This window comes from Sceloporus undulatus, chromosome 2, assembly GCF_019175285.1.
Source record: "Sceloporus undulatus isolate JIND9_A2432 ecotype Alabama chromosome 2, SceUnd_v1.1, whole genome shotgun sequence".
Taxonomy (NCBI): Eukaryota; Metazoa; Chordata; class Lepidosauria; order Squamata; family Phrynosomatidae; genus Sceloporus; species Sceloporus undulatus.
In genome coordinates, this window is record NC_056523.1 from 181,556,459 (window position 1) to 181,571,522 (window position 15,064).

Here is a 15,064-nt window from a genome sequence, read left to right on the forward strand (position 1 = left end):
TCCTTTTTATCAGGTACACTATGCTACTCCCTAACCACTGTGAAATTATAATTTTCCTGCAAACATTCAGGATTAATGGGTGGGTTTTCTAGGCTGGTGGTAAGAGGCTTCCAAATATATTTGGCTGTGAGTGGAAAAGTTACCTTTTTGAACTACAGGTTGATTCTCCCTTATCAGAAATGTTTGGTTCAAAACACACCTAGAAGTGTTTTGGATTTTTTTAAGGGAGGGGGGGGAATTCTGAATATTTGTATTTGCATATACATAATACATAATGAGAAATCCTGGAGACGGGACATGAAATTCACTGACGTTTCATATGAACCATCAGAAAGCAAAGATGTCACTATCTCAGCCACAGTTTTGGTTCTTGGGAGTATTTCTAGTTTTGGAATTCCAGATGAGGGAGACTCAGATTGCACAAACACCCAGAACACCTCACCCAGAATGACCATTTGGATTTGGGGAGCTGAAGAACACAAAGTAAAATTTTGAGCTCTGCATTTAATGCACCCAAACTTCTAAATTTTTTTAAAGCACTGGACTGTATCCTTTATACCTGACATCACACTCACCCATGAGCTGAGATACGGAGAGCAGCTTCAACACGCAAGGGAAATGACACCACCTCACTGTGGGAATTGTTTGCGTTCTTGCTGTGGAGAAAGAGATTGTGTATGACAACTTGGTTACACATGAGAAGGTGTGCATGAAGTGGTAGAACTGTGAAGAATAAGTGATGCCAGAAGAAGCATCAAGGTCATTTGGGCTTGTAATCATAATACATGACTCTGTTCAGAATACAGTTGAAGCCCCCAACTATCACAGAGGTTAAGGGCACAGGATCCCTGCAAAAGTAGAAAAACTGAAAATATAGGCCCACTGTTTTTTCTCTCTCTGAAAAAATATGTCATCTCTAGGCATTTGTAGGTCCTCCATAGAACAGACCACAAAATCACACTGTAGGGCCTACAAATGCCTAGAGCTAACATATTTTTTCAGTCATGTATAGGGCAGCATCAGATATGACAGCAAATAATCAAATCCATGGATGCTTGACCTGCAAATGTGGAGGAGTGGTTGTATAGCTTTTTCTACATTTTGTCTCCAAGGCATCAAATGTTCACAACATTATGCATGCTAGAGTGCCCTTTCCCAAGCATCCTGGGAATCATAGCAGTAGCAATAGCAAGTACATTTCTATACCGCTTATCAGTGCACTCCCTAAGCGGTTTACAACATGTAAGCTAATTGCCTCTAACAAGTTGGGTACACATTTTAGCAACCTCAGAAGGATGCCAGGCTGAGTCGACCCTGGAGCCCCTGGCTGGGATTGGACTCAGAACTTTGTGGCTTGTTATGAGTGAGTGGCTGCAGTACCGGCATTTAAGTACTGTGCTACCACAGCTTCACAATCATACCAATTTCTATTGTACTTTTGCTAATCACTTCAAGTGTTAATTCCTTCAAACTATGTCTTGCGGAACGCTGTGGCTCATCAGTCAGATCATTAATGGCAGATATATTTCTCAGGAACACTCATCTACTTCCAAACTGCTCAGTGCATTCCTGGCTGGTAAGAGGAGTCACACTAATTTAAGTGAGTTGTATTGGGAGGTAGTCCCCTTGTGTTTTTACCTGTGAATCTGAAAGTCAAACTGGATGGATTTCTTAGCATCAATGAGATGAGGCACAGTAAAGCGGAGCCCACCCCAAAGCTACAAGAGAGACATGAAAAGACAAGAGATTAGTAACGGACCCCCTGATTTTTCACATTAGCCACTCTGAGTTATTTAGAAGCTAAAATGGGGCAGACTTTAAAAACAAGTGAAAAATATTAGGAAACTAATATTGTGCACTAATGCCAGGTGTGTGCAGCATAAGCCAAGTCTTCATAGGTGTATGATCAAGCAAATTCTTAATTACCATGGCTGCTACAGAGGTATGTGGCCTCTCATTTCGTGAAGGACATTACATTCTACTAGATCAAAAATATGGCCTAATTAACTGGGCAGTTCTCCAAGAATGATTGCTATTCTGTGCAGTACGAATTAGTCTTATCCCAAAGAGCTGATTTCCACTTATAGATAAATGTCTGATTGGTGTTTGCATGTATATATGTTTCTAGGTTAATAGCCCTGCAAACCTCTGGACACTTTTTACAAGTTCTTCCCACCCTACAAATGTGCTTTGCACATTCAGCATCTTTTCTGGTGATATCACAATCCTTACTTGGAACACCTTAAAAGACACTGAAGATCCATCTCATGCTTTGCTATAGAGCTCCCATAACAACTAACTTAAGGTGTCTTTGATACAATCTAGCTTGTTTTCCCATGCCTTCTTGGACAGGTAATAATTACATGCACCGCTCCTACTTCATTACTAGGTTTTCCTTCACTGCAGTTAGATTTCTGGGTATTTTAGTTCCAACGTTTGGAAAAGTTATATTTTTGGATTACATGTTCCAGAATCTCACAGCCAGCATGGCCAGTGGAGATGCTGGCTGTGGGATTCTGGGATCTGTAGATCAAAAGTAAATATTTTCGAATTCTGCTCAGTTCTTAGGTTATGGTATACTGGGCTCTGTACATCATAGCAGACTTTGTAATTATAATAGGGAGTAGGGGAACTGTGTCTTTCTTTGTGTTCATTCTGTATGGTATTTGTGGTTGATTTGCTTATTTTATGTATGAGATGTGTGTGTATATATGTATATGTATGTATGTGTGTGTGTGTGTATATATATGTATGTGTATATGTGTGTGTGTGTATATATATATATATAGTACACACACACACACACACACACACACACACCAGAATCTCCTACCATGTCCCAGATTCCAGGAAGAAGTTATACAAGTCCCATATTTCCTGACCCAAACAAATACTCAGTAGCAAAGAGCCCAAACACTTACATTGATGCCTGCTTTCATTGGATTGCCAAGGTCACAGATGACCATCTTGGTGTCATTCACTGTGTCATAGTTGCAGCTCTGGCTGGAAAGGTTCTAGAGAGAAAGGCAAAAAGAGTCATGATAAGAAGAGGAAATTGCCATTGCCCATTACTCTGTGAAGGGAAGGGAACAAGAGGGGAAGACAGAGTGTAGCAATATTTCCCCAGAAGCAACTCTTGGTGAGTTCTGTATACCAAAGCAAAGGACAAATAAAGCACAAGGCCAATACAGAATTGAACCTTTTTCAGTAGCCATTCCCTCTAAACCTAAGAAATCCTGGGGAAAGTTTTGTGAAGGAATAAGAGCAGTGAAAGGATGGATAGCATCCAGAGTTTTCTAACAGAAAATTGTCAGAACTCTCACTATTATGGTTGTCAATCATCTATTTTTTTTTAAATCTTAGTTGAGTCATTGTATGGAATAAGCGACACTATTAGATAGATTTAAAAACAGCAATGTTTAATTTTTAAATTCAAAACGAATGATTGATTTGCATTCAAAATGTATGATTAGAATGGAAGGGGTTCCATTCTAATTGGTAGGCTGAGGTAGGCCTGCTACTGAGATATACTGCCACTGATAATGTCACAAATAGGAGCCATCTTAAAACAAGAGCCATTCCCTCCTTTGTGTATATGAGAAAAGGAGGAAATCCTCTTCCAAGAGCAGCAGGGTTGGCTGAGGACATCTGACTGCCTGACCTCCTTGTTTCTCACACAGCAGCCAACTGGACTGATAGTTAAAAGAATAAGAGCCTTCATGGCACTTGAGGCAACAGGAGAGTTTAGGAGGCTTAGGACATGCCTAGAGCTCTGCCTTCCAAGAGATGAGAAGGGACAGTTGCTTTTAAGCAAGGCAACCTCACTGATTATTTGTTATGGCCTCATTCTCGGGACCCTTGCAAGGAGTGGTCATAATAATTACAACTACAAAACCAGTACTGACGTGCAATATGATATACTTATAGAAGTTCCCTTTCTCATGAGGAGTACCACTTTTTGCAAATCTGCATGACAGCAAACATATTTCCTCAGCTCATTACAAAGTTCCTGCTTTAAAAAAACAATGGCTCAAATAATGACCCTTGGAAATCTACATTATGTATCAGAATATAAGGGAAATAAAGAATCATGAATATGGAACAGCTTTGCTCCTGTGTCCTGATGTCAAGGCTTCTTTTCAGAGAAGTCTGTAAAATAAACTCACACCCCACATTTCCAACCAATGAGATGCAAAGCCTGAAGAAAGGCATGGGGATATTAAACCTACCCCATGGTTCCGCAGAACCCCTGTGTAGTCTGCTTCTGGTGGGATGATAACATGTAGCTCAGCCTCATAGGCTCCACCTTCTCCACGGTTCTGAGCATGGAATGAGAGGTTCAGTGCGTTCTTGTCTCCCAGATAGACAACGGAATGATCTCTGCAAAGGATTAGGTCCAGAACGAGTGAGAGCACATACCAAAGTGGATGACCCCAAAGCTAAAATACAGGCATGCCAAGGCAAGGACAAAAAGTTCAACATCGATATCTGGGGTGCCACAGCTTCTCCATTTTGGACAATAGGACAATGGGTGTTTTCTACACGTGAGATACATCAGATACAAACTCTTCTGCATCTATGTTATCCTGAACATTAATACCATTGCTAGCATTATTACGCGACGTAAGACCTACCTCGATCCAATACAGGGAGAGGTGGGATAATAATAATAATAATAATAATAATAATTATTATTATTATTATTATTATTATTATTATTATTATTATTATTAGACTGATAGAAAATAACCACAACACACACTTTTACAAGTGTTTTTTTTTTAAAAAGTATCTCAAATGTGCACAATACTGGATATCTGGAGTTATATTATTTCCCTCAACTGCTGGAATCTGCTTCCTAAGTACTGAAATAGGAACCTTTTCAATGCTACCAAAAAATAAAGAGGGAAAGGAGACTTATCATGATTAATTAGATGATCTTTGACAGATCTCAGGAAGAAAGCTTTCTAGTAAGACACACCACTGGTTCATCTAGCTTAATAATTCCTGGCAGTGACGCTTCCTGGCAGTTCCAACATAAGCCTTCCCTGACCCTGCCTGGAGATGCTGAAGACCCTGGGAATTAAACCTAGAACCTTTTCCATGCAAAGTATGAAATCTTGTATTGACCTATGTGTCCATTGACTATCCTGCACTCTTTTGTTTCCCTTTGATGGCACCAGGGGTGTAATGCTCTCCTGTGGTCCAAGCAGCCAAACCACGGCCCTGTTATGGCTTTTAGCCCAGCCGACCCTTAAATTCCTTAAATCATGCTGCCTCCACCCCGTGGATTTATAAAATAATTTCTCTTAACCTACACTGGGACCGGTTAAGGAACTTTATTTCTACTTCTTTACTGATCATTTCAAGCATCAACCGAGCCAGAACACAGGTAAAAGGAATGTCGAGTAGTAGATACTTTAAGGAGATATTTATTATAAATAACAAAATATAACTACAATATAAGTCATACAAGATAGAATCTTGCAGGGTACAATATTTGTAAGTATATAATATTCCATTCATACACACTATTAAAAAAATAAATAAACCTAAACGTCCTGTTCTGATACTAACTTCCAAGATTCACTCTTTAACTATCACTCCCGATTTCTAACCGACACTCTCTCTCCCAAGTGCCACTTGGTCTCTGAGGCCTTATATCTCCTTCTCATGGAAGCTTGCAGAAAAACCTTTATCTTGCTCACTGACTGGTCAAGTGAGCCTTCCATAGCAGTGATGTCATTCTGTATTTGCATAAACCTCCCTTTACTGCCTGAAGAAGACCTCAATTGACTGGAGCCCAGTCATTACAAGGGGGAAGCAAAATGTCAAGTATAAGCAAGGGAGATTGTGGCTCCATGGGGCTCCAATGTCAAAGCTGTGCACATAAACATATGTTCGTATTCATATGCATCTGTTGGCATCCTGGTGAGTCAGAATTCTCTTCCAACCATGAAATAAGCAAAAAACCCCTCAAAATTCACATTTAAGCACTCCATGTTGTCAGTAAGCAGGGGAAGAGTGCAGACACGTCCAACTATTTTTTTGTAGCTGGATGAGCTGCAAGGATGCCATAAGCACATAGCTCACAAAAACTTTCTAGTAATCTCTGTGGATGCAGTGTCCATCTACAGGAAAATCATTAGATGTGTTCCTGTTCAGCCTCCTGCTCTCTAAAAACAGGGAAATGGCCATGTTGAGGGGGCGAGTGGCATGCAGTTACTTTATTTCAGCCTGGTTTAAGGCTCAGCAAAAGGAAGCAGGGCAGAGCCTTACCCAAAGACGTCAAGCTGGAGATCAGGGACGCAGACATTGTCTTCACCACAGTCAAGCTGAATCTGAGCCTGGTGGACAAAGAATACCAGATATGAGACAGATGCACCTCTTGATCTCTGTTCACCTACACTAGGAGGAATCAGTTAATCTGTATATATTTGCTAACCTCTTGCAGGCTCTTGCATGGTCTACAATGTATCAAGTGTGAAAGGTACCAAGAAGCCAACTAGCTCAACTGTTATTCACACCACAACTGCCCAAATTACTGGTATGTAATGTGCCAAAAACAAGTGTGTTGCATCACGGTGCTAACAAGCAACCAAACTGAGTCAGAAAACATGTGGACTTATGTGCTTTGTCAGAAAGGTACCATATTCTCTGCCAAGGCAATCAAGTCCATGATGATGAAAGACCATCTGTACTAGAAGAGTCTTTCTGGACCACAATCTCAGGCCTCAGCTACAAGCAACCCCACAAAAACCCCTTGCTTTGGTCCCTGAAAATCACATCCCACTTGTACTACTTATTGATTCCTCAAAGGAGGAAGAAACAATGGCAGACAGAAAAAATGAAAACAACCTACATTTTAAGCTCCCAGTATGATATCATTCACTGCCCACTCTGGGATCCTTCTCTCTTTTTTATCTTTATAATCCTTCCCCTTGCAGTAAGATGATCTAGAAGGAAAGTTGTCACTAATGTTTGTCCTCTCATCTTCCTCCCATGAACCTCAAAGAGAGGCATAAATCTGAATCTGGGTTACAGCATCCTATGCTGTAACACCAGGTTGCCCTCTATAAAGTGGTGCATTGCAGTTCCCATGATCCTTCATTGCCTGCTATGCTAGCTTAACTGCAGTCTAGTAATGTCTAGAGAGTGACATATTCCTCACACTCCTGGCCTATGGCAGTGCTGCTCGAAGTGGTGGCCCCTGCACCCCCTGCACTAGTGTCAAACTGCAATATATCAGCTGCTGATCTGTAGCATACTTCCAGCTTACTATGGGAAAATAACAACAAGGCACAAATATGGCATATTAGGGAAATGATTGCCAGTCTGCCACATCAGATTGTTTGAGAAGCACTGCTTTACACTATACTAGCTCACAGTAGCATCTTCACAGCAGCAGAGAAAGCAAAAGGCTACACTGGAAAACTAGACTGTTCTGGACTGAACAGGCACATATCAAGGGACGGGAGGGAGGAGGCACATCTTAGGCTTTCCTCTCTCATGTGCATACACAACTGTGCTTCAGTCTATCCTGTGAGAAAGGAAGAAGCTTTTTCTGAATAAATCCATGGCACTCAATACACTTTCATTGAGCACTGAAAATCATACACATACATCCAGCCTTAATGGACAATCCCTCACCCATACAGTACACACCTTCTGTTCAATGTGGTTGTGAGTGAGGTAGTTGAGAATGGGTTGCAGACCATGTGCATCTGGTGGAGCTTCTGGATCCAGAGAGAAGTTGAGAGACAAGTATATAGGGGACAGCTTATCCCGGAATTCAGACTCGCCCTGGATTGAGAGAATAAGAGAGAGAGAGAGAATAAGAGAGAGAGAGACAGAGAGAGTGAGGACAAGGTGTTCTATATGGCTCAGGTTCAGGCTATTTGGCAGACTGTATCTTCCGGTATGAACCAAACCAGGCTCTGAGATGTTCAGGAGAGGCTCTTCTCTCAGTCTCACCACCATCACAAGCACAACTGGTGGGGACAGAAGAGAGGGCCTTCTCGGTGGCTGCACCTAGGTTCTAGAACTCCCTTCCAAGGGAGACCAGAATAATCTCCTCTTTGTTGTCCTTCCACCTGCAGACTAATACCTTTTTGTTTAGACAGGGGTTTAAAACAGAAAGCTTTTAAAAAAAACATCTTCAAGTTGGTGTGTTGTTTTGATGTGTATGATTTTAAAGTGCTTTTCTCTTTTTAAATTTATTCTCTTTTTAAACAAATGATCTGTTTCAATATTGCAATAGTTTAATTCCATTTTACTGTCAGCTTTGTAAGTTTTTAACTGTAAGTTTTTAGACTGTAAGTTGCTTTGGGTCCCAATTTTGGGAGAAAAGTGGGATACAAATTAATATAATAAATAAATAAATACGTGCCTGAAGCACGTGCCACAACTTTTTTTTTAATGGATGGAGTATGGGATCATTGATGTTCTTCTGGTTCTCAGAATAACAGTGGGGATTGCAAGACAGTTGCATATCCAGTCAAATCCCATATACATTGCTGTTACCATTTATACAATGACAACCATGTGCCAGAGTTACTAAGTTCCACTCTGTCCTATAGACACACATGCACATGACAGTAAAAACATTAACTGAGGAAAGGTTTTTGCTTCTTGCTGAGTGCCAGGGTGGTGTAGTGATTCGAGCATTGGACTATTGTTCTGGAGATTAGGCTTTGACTCCCCATTCAGCCGTGGAAACCCACTGTGTGACCCTGGGCAAGTCACACATTCTCAGCCTCAGAGAAAGACAAAACCAAACCTCTTCTGAATTTTGCCATGAAACTTCATGAAAGGGTCACCTTAGGGTCACCACAAATCAGAAATGACTTGAAGGCAGACAACAACAATTTTATCTTCTTCTTATCCTTAAAGGCAAGTGTAGGGAAAGTGCTGTCTGTAGGTAAACTCCCCGCTGGCAGTTTCTGAAGCTGTCAAGTGGCCCCAGTCACATAATTTTTGGAAAGATATTTATTTTTTTAAAAGCTGGAAATAGCCCCTCATCTGCCTTTTTTAAATCTGGTAGACTTGCATCAAAAGGTGAACAAATTCCCCTCTAACCCACCCAAATTACAACCTTACAGCTCAGCAGGCAGGGGCTGTTTACTGGCAGACTCAGAGGCAGTCAGGTTCCAAACAGGAAGATCTACTGAACCTCTCTTCCAGATGAAGTCCTATGTTCTTTATAGATCATGATTTATGTTGAGATCCATGTAGAGATTTAGGGTGAGAATGATGCAGGATGCCTCTGGGAGCCCTTCTACTACTCCACAAAAATTGGCCTCAAACAGAGGACTAGGCCCTTAGTAGTTTCCATTCTAAATCTATTTAAAGCCTTTTAATTTTCCCACAAAACTGGTGCAGCCTGCATTAATCCAGAGGAAGGAAAATGGGTGGGGTGAATGTGGCTTCCAGACCCTCTGTTTGCCCACCCCTGAATTAGGGGTCAAACAGGTGCACTATTTGGCCTGAGATGCAAAAATAATGTAAGCCATTTCAAGGACTTTCTCCTTCTGCTAGAGATTCTCTCTAAATAGTGGCAGCAAGGCTTGCTTGCACTGCTTGTGACTTACCCTGAGGTAGATCTTCATGTCACGACACTCAGAGCTGGCACCATTACGGAGCTGGAGAGTCTGGATCAGGTGGGCCTGCTGGGTGTGGAGGAAGAGCGCCCGCTTCACTGCCCCTTTGTGCTTGAGGCGGTCAAGGTGCAACTCCACAGTGAATCCTGCCCAGATAAGAGAGAACATGCTTCTAACTGAGATTTAACAGTGCCATGCTCAAGCAGATAAAGCATCCACCTGCTACGTGACATTCCTCCCTGTGTCCCCATGGATTAAATATGGAATTTTCTACATGCAAAACATGCACTCTACTGCTCAGTTTTCTTGTGTTTAACCTTCCATCTGAAGGTGCCTTCATGCATTGGGCCCTCTGCATCTTTGTACATGGGCAACATCCCCACAGCATCTTCCTGTGTTCTCATTATAATGTCTAACGCATTGAAATCCCTAAAACTGACAAAGGGCCTAAAAATGCAAGCATCCCTGGGACCTCTGTTACAGGACAGCTTTCCCTCTCCACATTGTTAGCTCTTCCTCATCTCTTGCTTGCCATGACAAGATGACCCAAGATAAAGGCAGGCAGGGCCAGGAAGTTTTAGAGCTCTGTCTGTGCCTTAGCAACTCTCAGACTGAGAGAGACAGGGCACAGCCAGCAGATTTATAGGACTAGGTGGAACTCTATTAGTCTTTTCTATTATGTGACCCTTGCCAAGCTGGTTGTTCATGCTGAACAATTGGTAATGGACAGAAGGAAACCATGGCCAACTCTGAATACACAGAGTTGAATATAGGCCCCACCTAGGATCAATCACTGAACAGAATGATGACTAGGAATGAGAAGGGAAGCTATGAAAGAACTAGGCAAGATCCTAAAGAGCAAAGACATACAACTGAGCAGTAAAGTTAGAATCATCCAAGCCATCACCATTTACAGATGTGAGAGCTGGACCGTGAAGAAAGCTGACAGAAAGAAAATAAACTTATTCAAAATGTGGTGCTGGAGAAGAATGCTGATATCATGGAAAAACAAAAAGACAAACTAATGGGTCCCTGAACAGATCAAGTCTGAAATCTCCTTGGAAGCCAACGTGATGAACCCGAGGCTATCGTATTTTGGCCATATCATGAGAAGGCATGACTCACTGGAAAAGACAACAATGCTAGAAAAGGTAGGAATAATGCTAGGAAAGGGTAGTAGAAAGGGAGCAAGAACACATGCCAGATGAATAGATTCAATCAGATAGGTTATGGGACTTAATTTGCAGGATCTGAGTGGGAAGATGGAGGAAAGGGGATCTTAGACATGTCTCATCCACAGGGTCACCATGAGTTGGGGTCAACTCAAGGGCAGTTAACAACAATCCTAAAAACCTCACCCTATGAACCCAGGCTCCATACAGCTTATGGCTGCTATAGCCTTCCAAGCTGAAACCTAACAACAAACAACTGTTTTATTTATTTCCAGACCTACTGATAAGAATCATTTAGGCAAGAATCTGTCCTGGATCTCTCTTCCTGCAACCCCCAAAACTCTGTCTGATTTCAAAGTTAAGGTAAATGTTTGTGCCACCCCCTGTCTTGCCTGAGCAACAGGCCTGTGTTTATTCACTGCTGAGTAGTCTTTTGCTATATATAAGCCTGTCTTCTCCCAGGATTATCATCTGACTATCTCTGCTGCTTCTGAATGATTTTTCCATCTGTTTCACAAAGTGACTTCATGACCCCATTTCCTGCTTCTGGGTAAAGAGCCCTCCCAAACAGACCTGAAAATCTGGCATTGGGTCAACCTCCAGCTGATGATGCTGTAAATCAGGGCTGGAAAATGTGTGCCCCCCCATCTCCTATCATCATTTTCCACTGGTTGAACTACCTAGGGATGATGGGGTTTGCAGTCCAACAACTGGATGAATACACCTTGTCTACCTTTGATCTAGTCTTTTGGCCTGTTGATGACCACAAATCATCTCTGCAAGATTCCGAGAGATAGCATTCTGCCCAGCCAGCACTGCAGGTGGTATGGATGTGCACGGAGAGGTCAATTGGATCCCCATTTGCAAGACAAAAATATTCCTGGACAGCAAACATATCACCTGCCAACATGCCCCTTCCCTCATCCCATCACTTCTCCAACCTGTTACTTACCAATAGTATCAGGCACATGCTTCCCAGATGCATTCAAACAGAAGCTCAGGTTGATGCTGGTGACAAGGGGGAAAGAACAGAGTAATGAGTGACTGAAAGAAACCTGTAAGAGGCAGGATGGTCTAGTAGACAGAGGCTTAATTAGGCTTGGTGGTTTCAATGTCTGGAGTTTGAGCCATTGCTTGGTCATGATTTCCTCTGCAATTCCACTGATAGTAGCATCATACTATTAAGAGCCACCTTCAGTGGATTGCTTGAGGAGGCAATGATGACTGCAAAGCACTTTGACACAATAAAAAGTCAACTCAGTATACAAAGGAGGAGCAGCCAATCAAGATAGATAGGCTAATCCCTGCAGCCAGAAGTCCTGCTGGATCAGATCAAAGGTCATTCTAGTCCACCATTCTGTTCCCACACAGGCCAGTCAGTTACCTAGAGGAAGCTCACCAGTGGGACATGAGTGTAACAGTAGTCTCTTTGCATTGTGAGGAACTAGAGCTCATTGGCTGAGAATTCTCCTCAACTTCACAAGAACCATGGCAGTTAAAGTACAACCGTAGACTAGTACTATAATTGTGTGGTGTGAAAGGGCCCAATCTTTCTGTTGCAGCGATGGAAAAATGAGAGTGATAACATCTGACTGGGGTGTTAGAACGATGAGATCTGTCAGAGCCTCCCATCATATGGTCCCAGCTAGGCCTCTGGTCTTCTACAATCAGCCAATTAATTGACAGGTTGGACATGCAGCCAAGAACCCCAACACCTCACACACACACACAGCCCCCCCTGTTGCTCAGCAACTGAAAAACTCAAGTCTGTGTAAATAACCTCCTCTGCTCCAGTCCACCCATATCCCTATCACAGCCAGAAAGACAGCACAGACCCTGCTTAGCCCAAGCAAATCTGGAAGACACAAGACTGGCTGACATGCTATTTTTAGCCACACAGAGATAACCTGAAAATGATTTCCATGTGATCATTTATTCCACTGCTGTCATAAAGTGGGCCAGCACTCTCCCCTTCCTAGTTCGTCACTTGTACAGTGTGCCAATGAAGGCTAGCACAGGCACGGAGATGTTTCACAGCCACGGGCAGACCCGTTCTGGTGCTTACTGAGGCTTATAGACTTCAAGTCCAAAGCATCTGCAGGGTACCAGGTTGCTCATCTGTGAAATGATGAGCTGGGTCATGCAGGACAGAGGCCTCTCTAGGTATTTATTGCAGCTTTTGATGGCAGCAGCTGTCACAAGCTTCTACCAAGTGATTTCTTCCAGCTCTCTGCACTGCTACACAACAACATGAGAGTCAGTGTGGCACAGTGGTTAAAAGTCCTGGGCTGGGTGTGGGAAATCTAGGTTTGAGTCCCCTTTGAGCAATGAAATCCACCCTGATTCAGCCACTTCCTCTCTCTCAGACTGACCAACCTCACAAGATTGTTCTGAGGACAAAGCAGGAAAGGGAAGCAGAGCCATATTTAATGTCTTGAGCTCACTGAGTGAAAAAACAGGATATAAAAGTAAAAAATAAATAGGCAAATGAATTCATATTTAGACCAGTAGTAGATCAAAGGAACAGACATTCAAATTATAGTTGTGTAAAAAAAAGCCCAACATTTCCAAACCCTGTCTTATATAGCTACAAGGTAGAGTGCAAAAGGAAATGTAAACCAGGCTACAAAATACTGATGAAGGTTTAAAATCCAGATCTCTTCTTTCCCGTTATTCACAAGAAAAGCAGTGAGACTGCTTTCAACCATAATCCACCAAGATCTTATATGCATAGAGTTTTCTCACTGTCCCGCCTGATAAACCTTAGAAAACTTCCTGATGAAAGGTGGGTAACTTTCCCTCCAGACCAGAGTTTGGAAGTTACTTTGGAGGGGGGCTACAACTTCCAGAATCCCCCAGCCAGTATCACTAGCAAGAGTTCTGGGGGTTGTAGTCTAAGAATAGTGCTTACTACCTCTGCTCAGGATATCCCTGCACTTGCTATGGGGAAGCTGCTGCCTTGCATTAGCTTTAAGAGTCATGCTGTCTGCCAAGGAACTCTTGGAAACATAAGGGGAGCTTAGGGGGAAGTACGGTAGGTGCTGAAACAAAACTACACTTCCCAGATCAATTTGAGGGAGTAAAGACATTTACAGTTTGTTCTTGCAATGGTGCCTTCCAAAATGGCTTCTCCTTCTTGCCCAAACATCACTCACCAAGCAACCGGTGTTCCTGTGCCCTCCAGGATGCAAGCTCGCTCTTCAGGGTTAAACATGTTAGGGAAGATGCTGAGGGTAGCGCTGGCATGAACAATGGGACGACCCCTGTAGGTGGGGTAGGAGAGAGAATTGATCCAAGTTGAGAGCAAAGACCTTGGAAGCAAGCACTCAGGTGGCTTGGAAACAGCCAAAACTCAGAAGGACAAAGTCATGGGGATGGTTTTGGGCAAAGCAAAAACAGGGGGCACAACTGAACCCTTAAGTTTTGTGCCTTTTTAAATCCTCTTACACTGCCTGGACTATATCTGTCCATACTCTTCTCTCTTTTAGGTAAGAGCATAAGGAGAAGTGTGCTGGATAAGACCAAGGTCGATCCAACTAACCATTCTCTTCATACTGCAGTCAATAGATGCAGTCACAAACAGGGCACTGAAAGCAAAGGCACTCTTGAGCTCAGAGGTATACAAACTGTAATACTGGAAGCAACATATAGCCATCATGACTAGTAGCAACTGACAGCCTGTATGTGGTGTAGTGGTTTGTCTAATGGTCTAGGACTCTGGAAGAACAGAATTCGAATCCCTTCAGAACCTTGAAAAGTAAGCCAAGGACAAAAGGAGAAAGTGGGAGGAGGAAAGAGAAACTGGGACATTTTAAAAGTAGCTGAAAAAATGGAATGTCAGAAGATTAATCAGGACCCTTGCCAAATCAAAACAGGTGGAGGGTATGGGGCAGTGACATGATACAATCCATGGAAAATGGTGAAAATGGCCATCTGACCTTTACTACATCCCTGGGAGGTATAGGATAGATTCATATGCCAGTTATTTACAAGGTGATGGGTGGGATTTTTTCAGTGATTTGGGGCATCTGGATTGTTGCTCCTGTGAATGCTCCAAGTCATGAGCAACCAAATGTCCTGGCACAAAGTGAGCTATGTGTTTAGTCAAGTGTATGTGGTTTGTCTGAGTGTTAAAGTATTGAGAGTACTGAAGTACTGAGAGCACTAAAGTTAAAGAGACAGAAGCAGAGAAAAAGAAATAACCCTGTGAATGTGGTAGCTTTTTCATTTCATCATTATTTATAGTGTATATAAATTTACAGCACTATATAAATAAAGCATAATAATAATAAT

The 15,064-nt window shown here is 42.4% G+C and overlaps 1 protein-coding gene across 1 annotated transcript in view; it reads right to left on the minus strand.

Annotated features, from left to right (window-relative positions):
* The window catches only part of ITGA5 (integrin subunit alpha 5), a 96,213-nt gene that overhangs the window by 14,282 nt on the left and 66,867 nt on the right, over positions 1-15,064 (minus strand). The window contains 9 exon segments of the mRNA XM_042449767.1: positions 576-656; positions 1,639-1,718; positions 2,922-3,014; positions 4,230-4,380; positions 6,280-6,347; positions 7,666-7,803; positions 9,591-9,745; positions 11,724-11,779; positions 13,927-14,034. Of these exon segments, the coding sequence (XP_042305701.1) occupies positions 576-656; positions 1,639-1,718; positions 2,922-3,014; positions 4,230-4,380; positions 6,280-6,347; positions 7,666-7,803; positions 9,591-9,745; positions 11,724-11,779; positions 13,927-14,034 (930 nt within the window).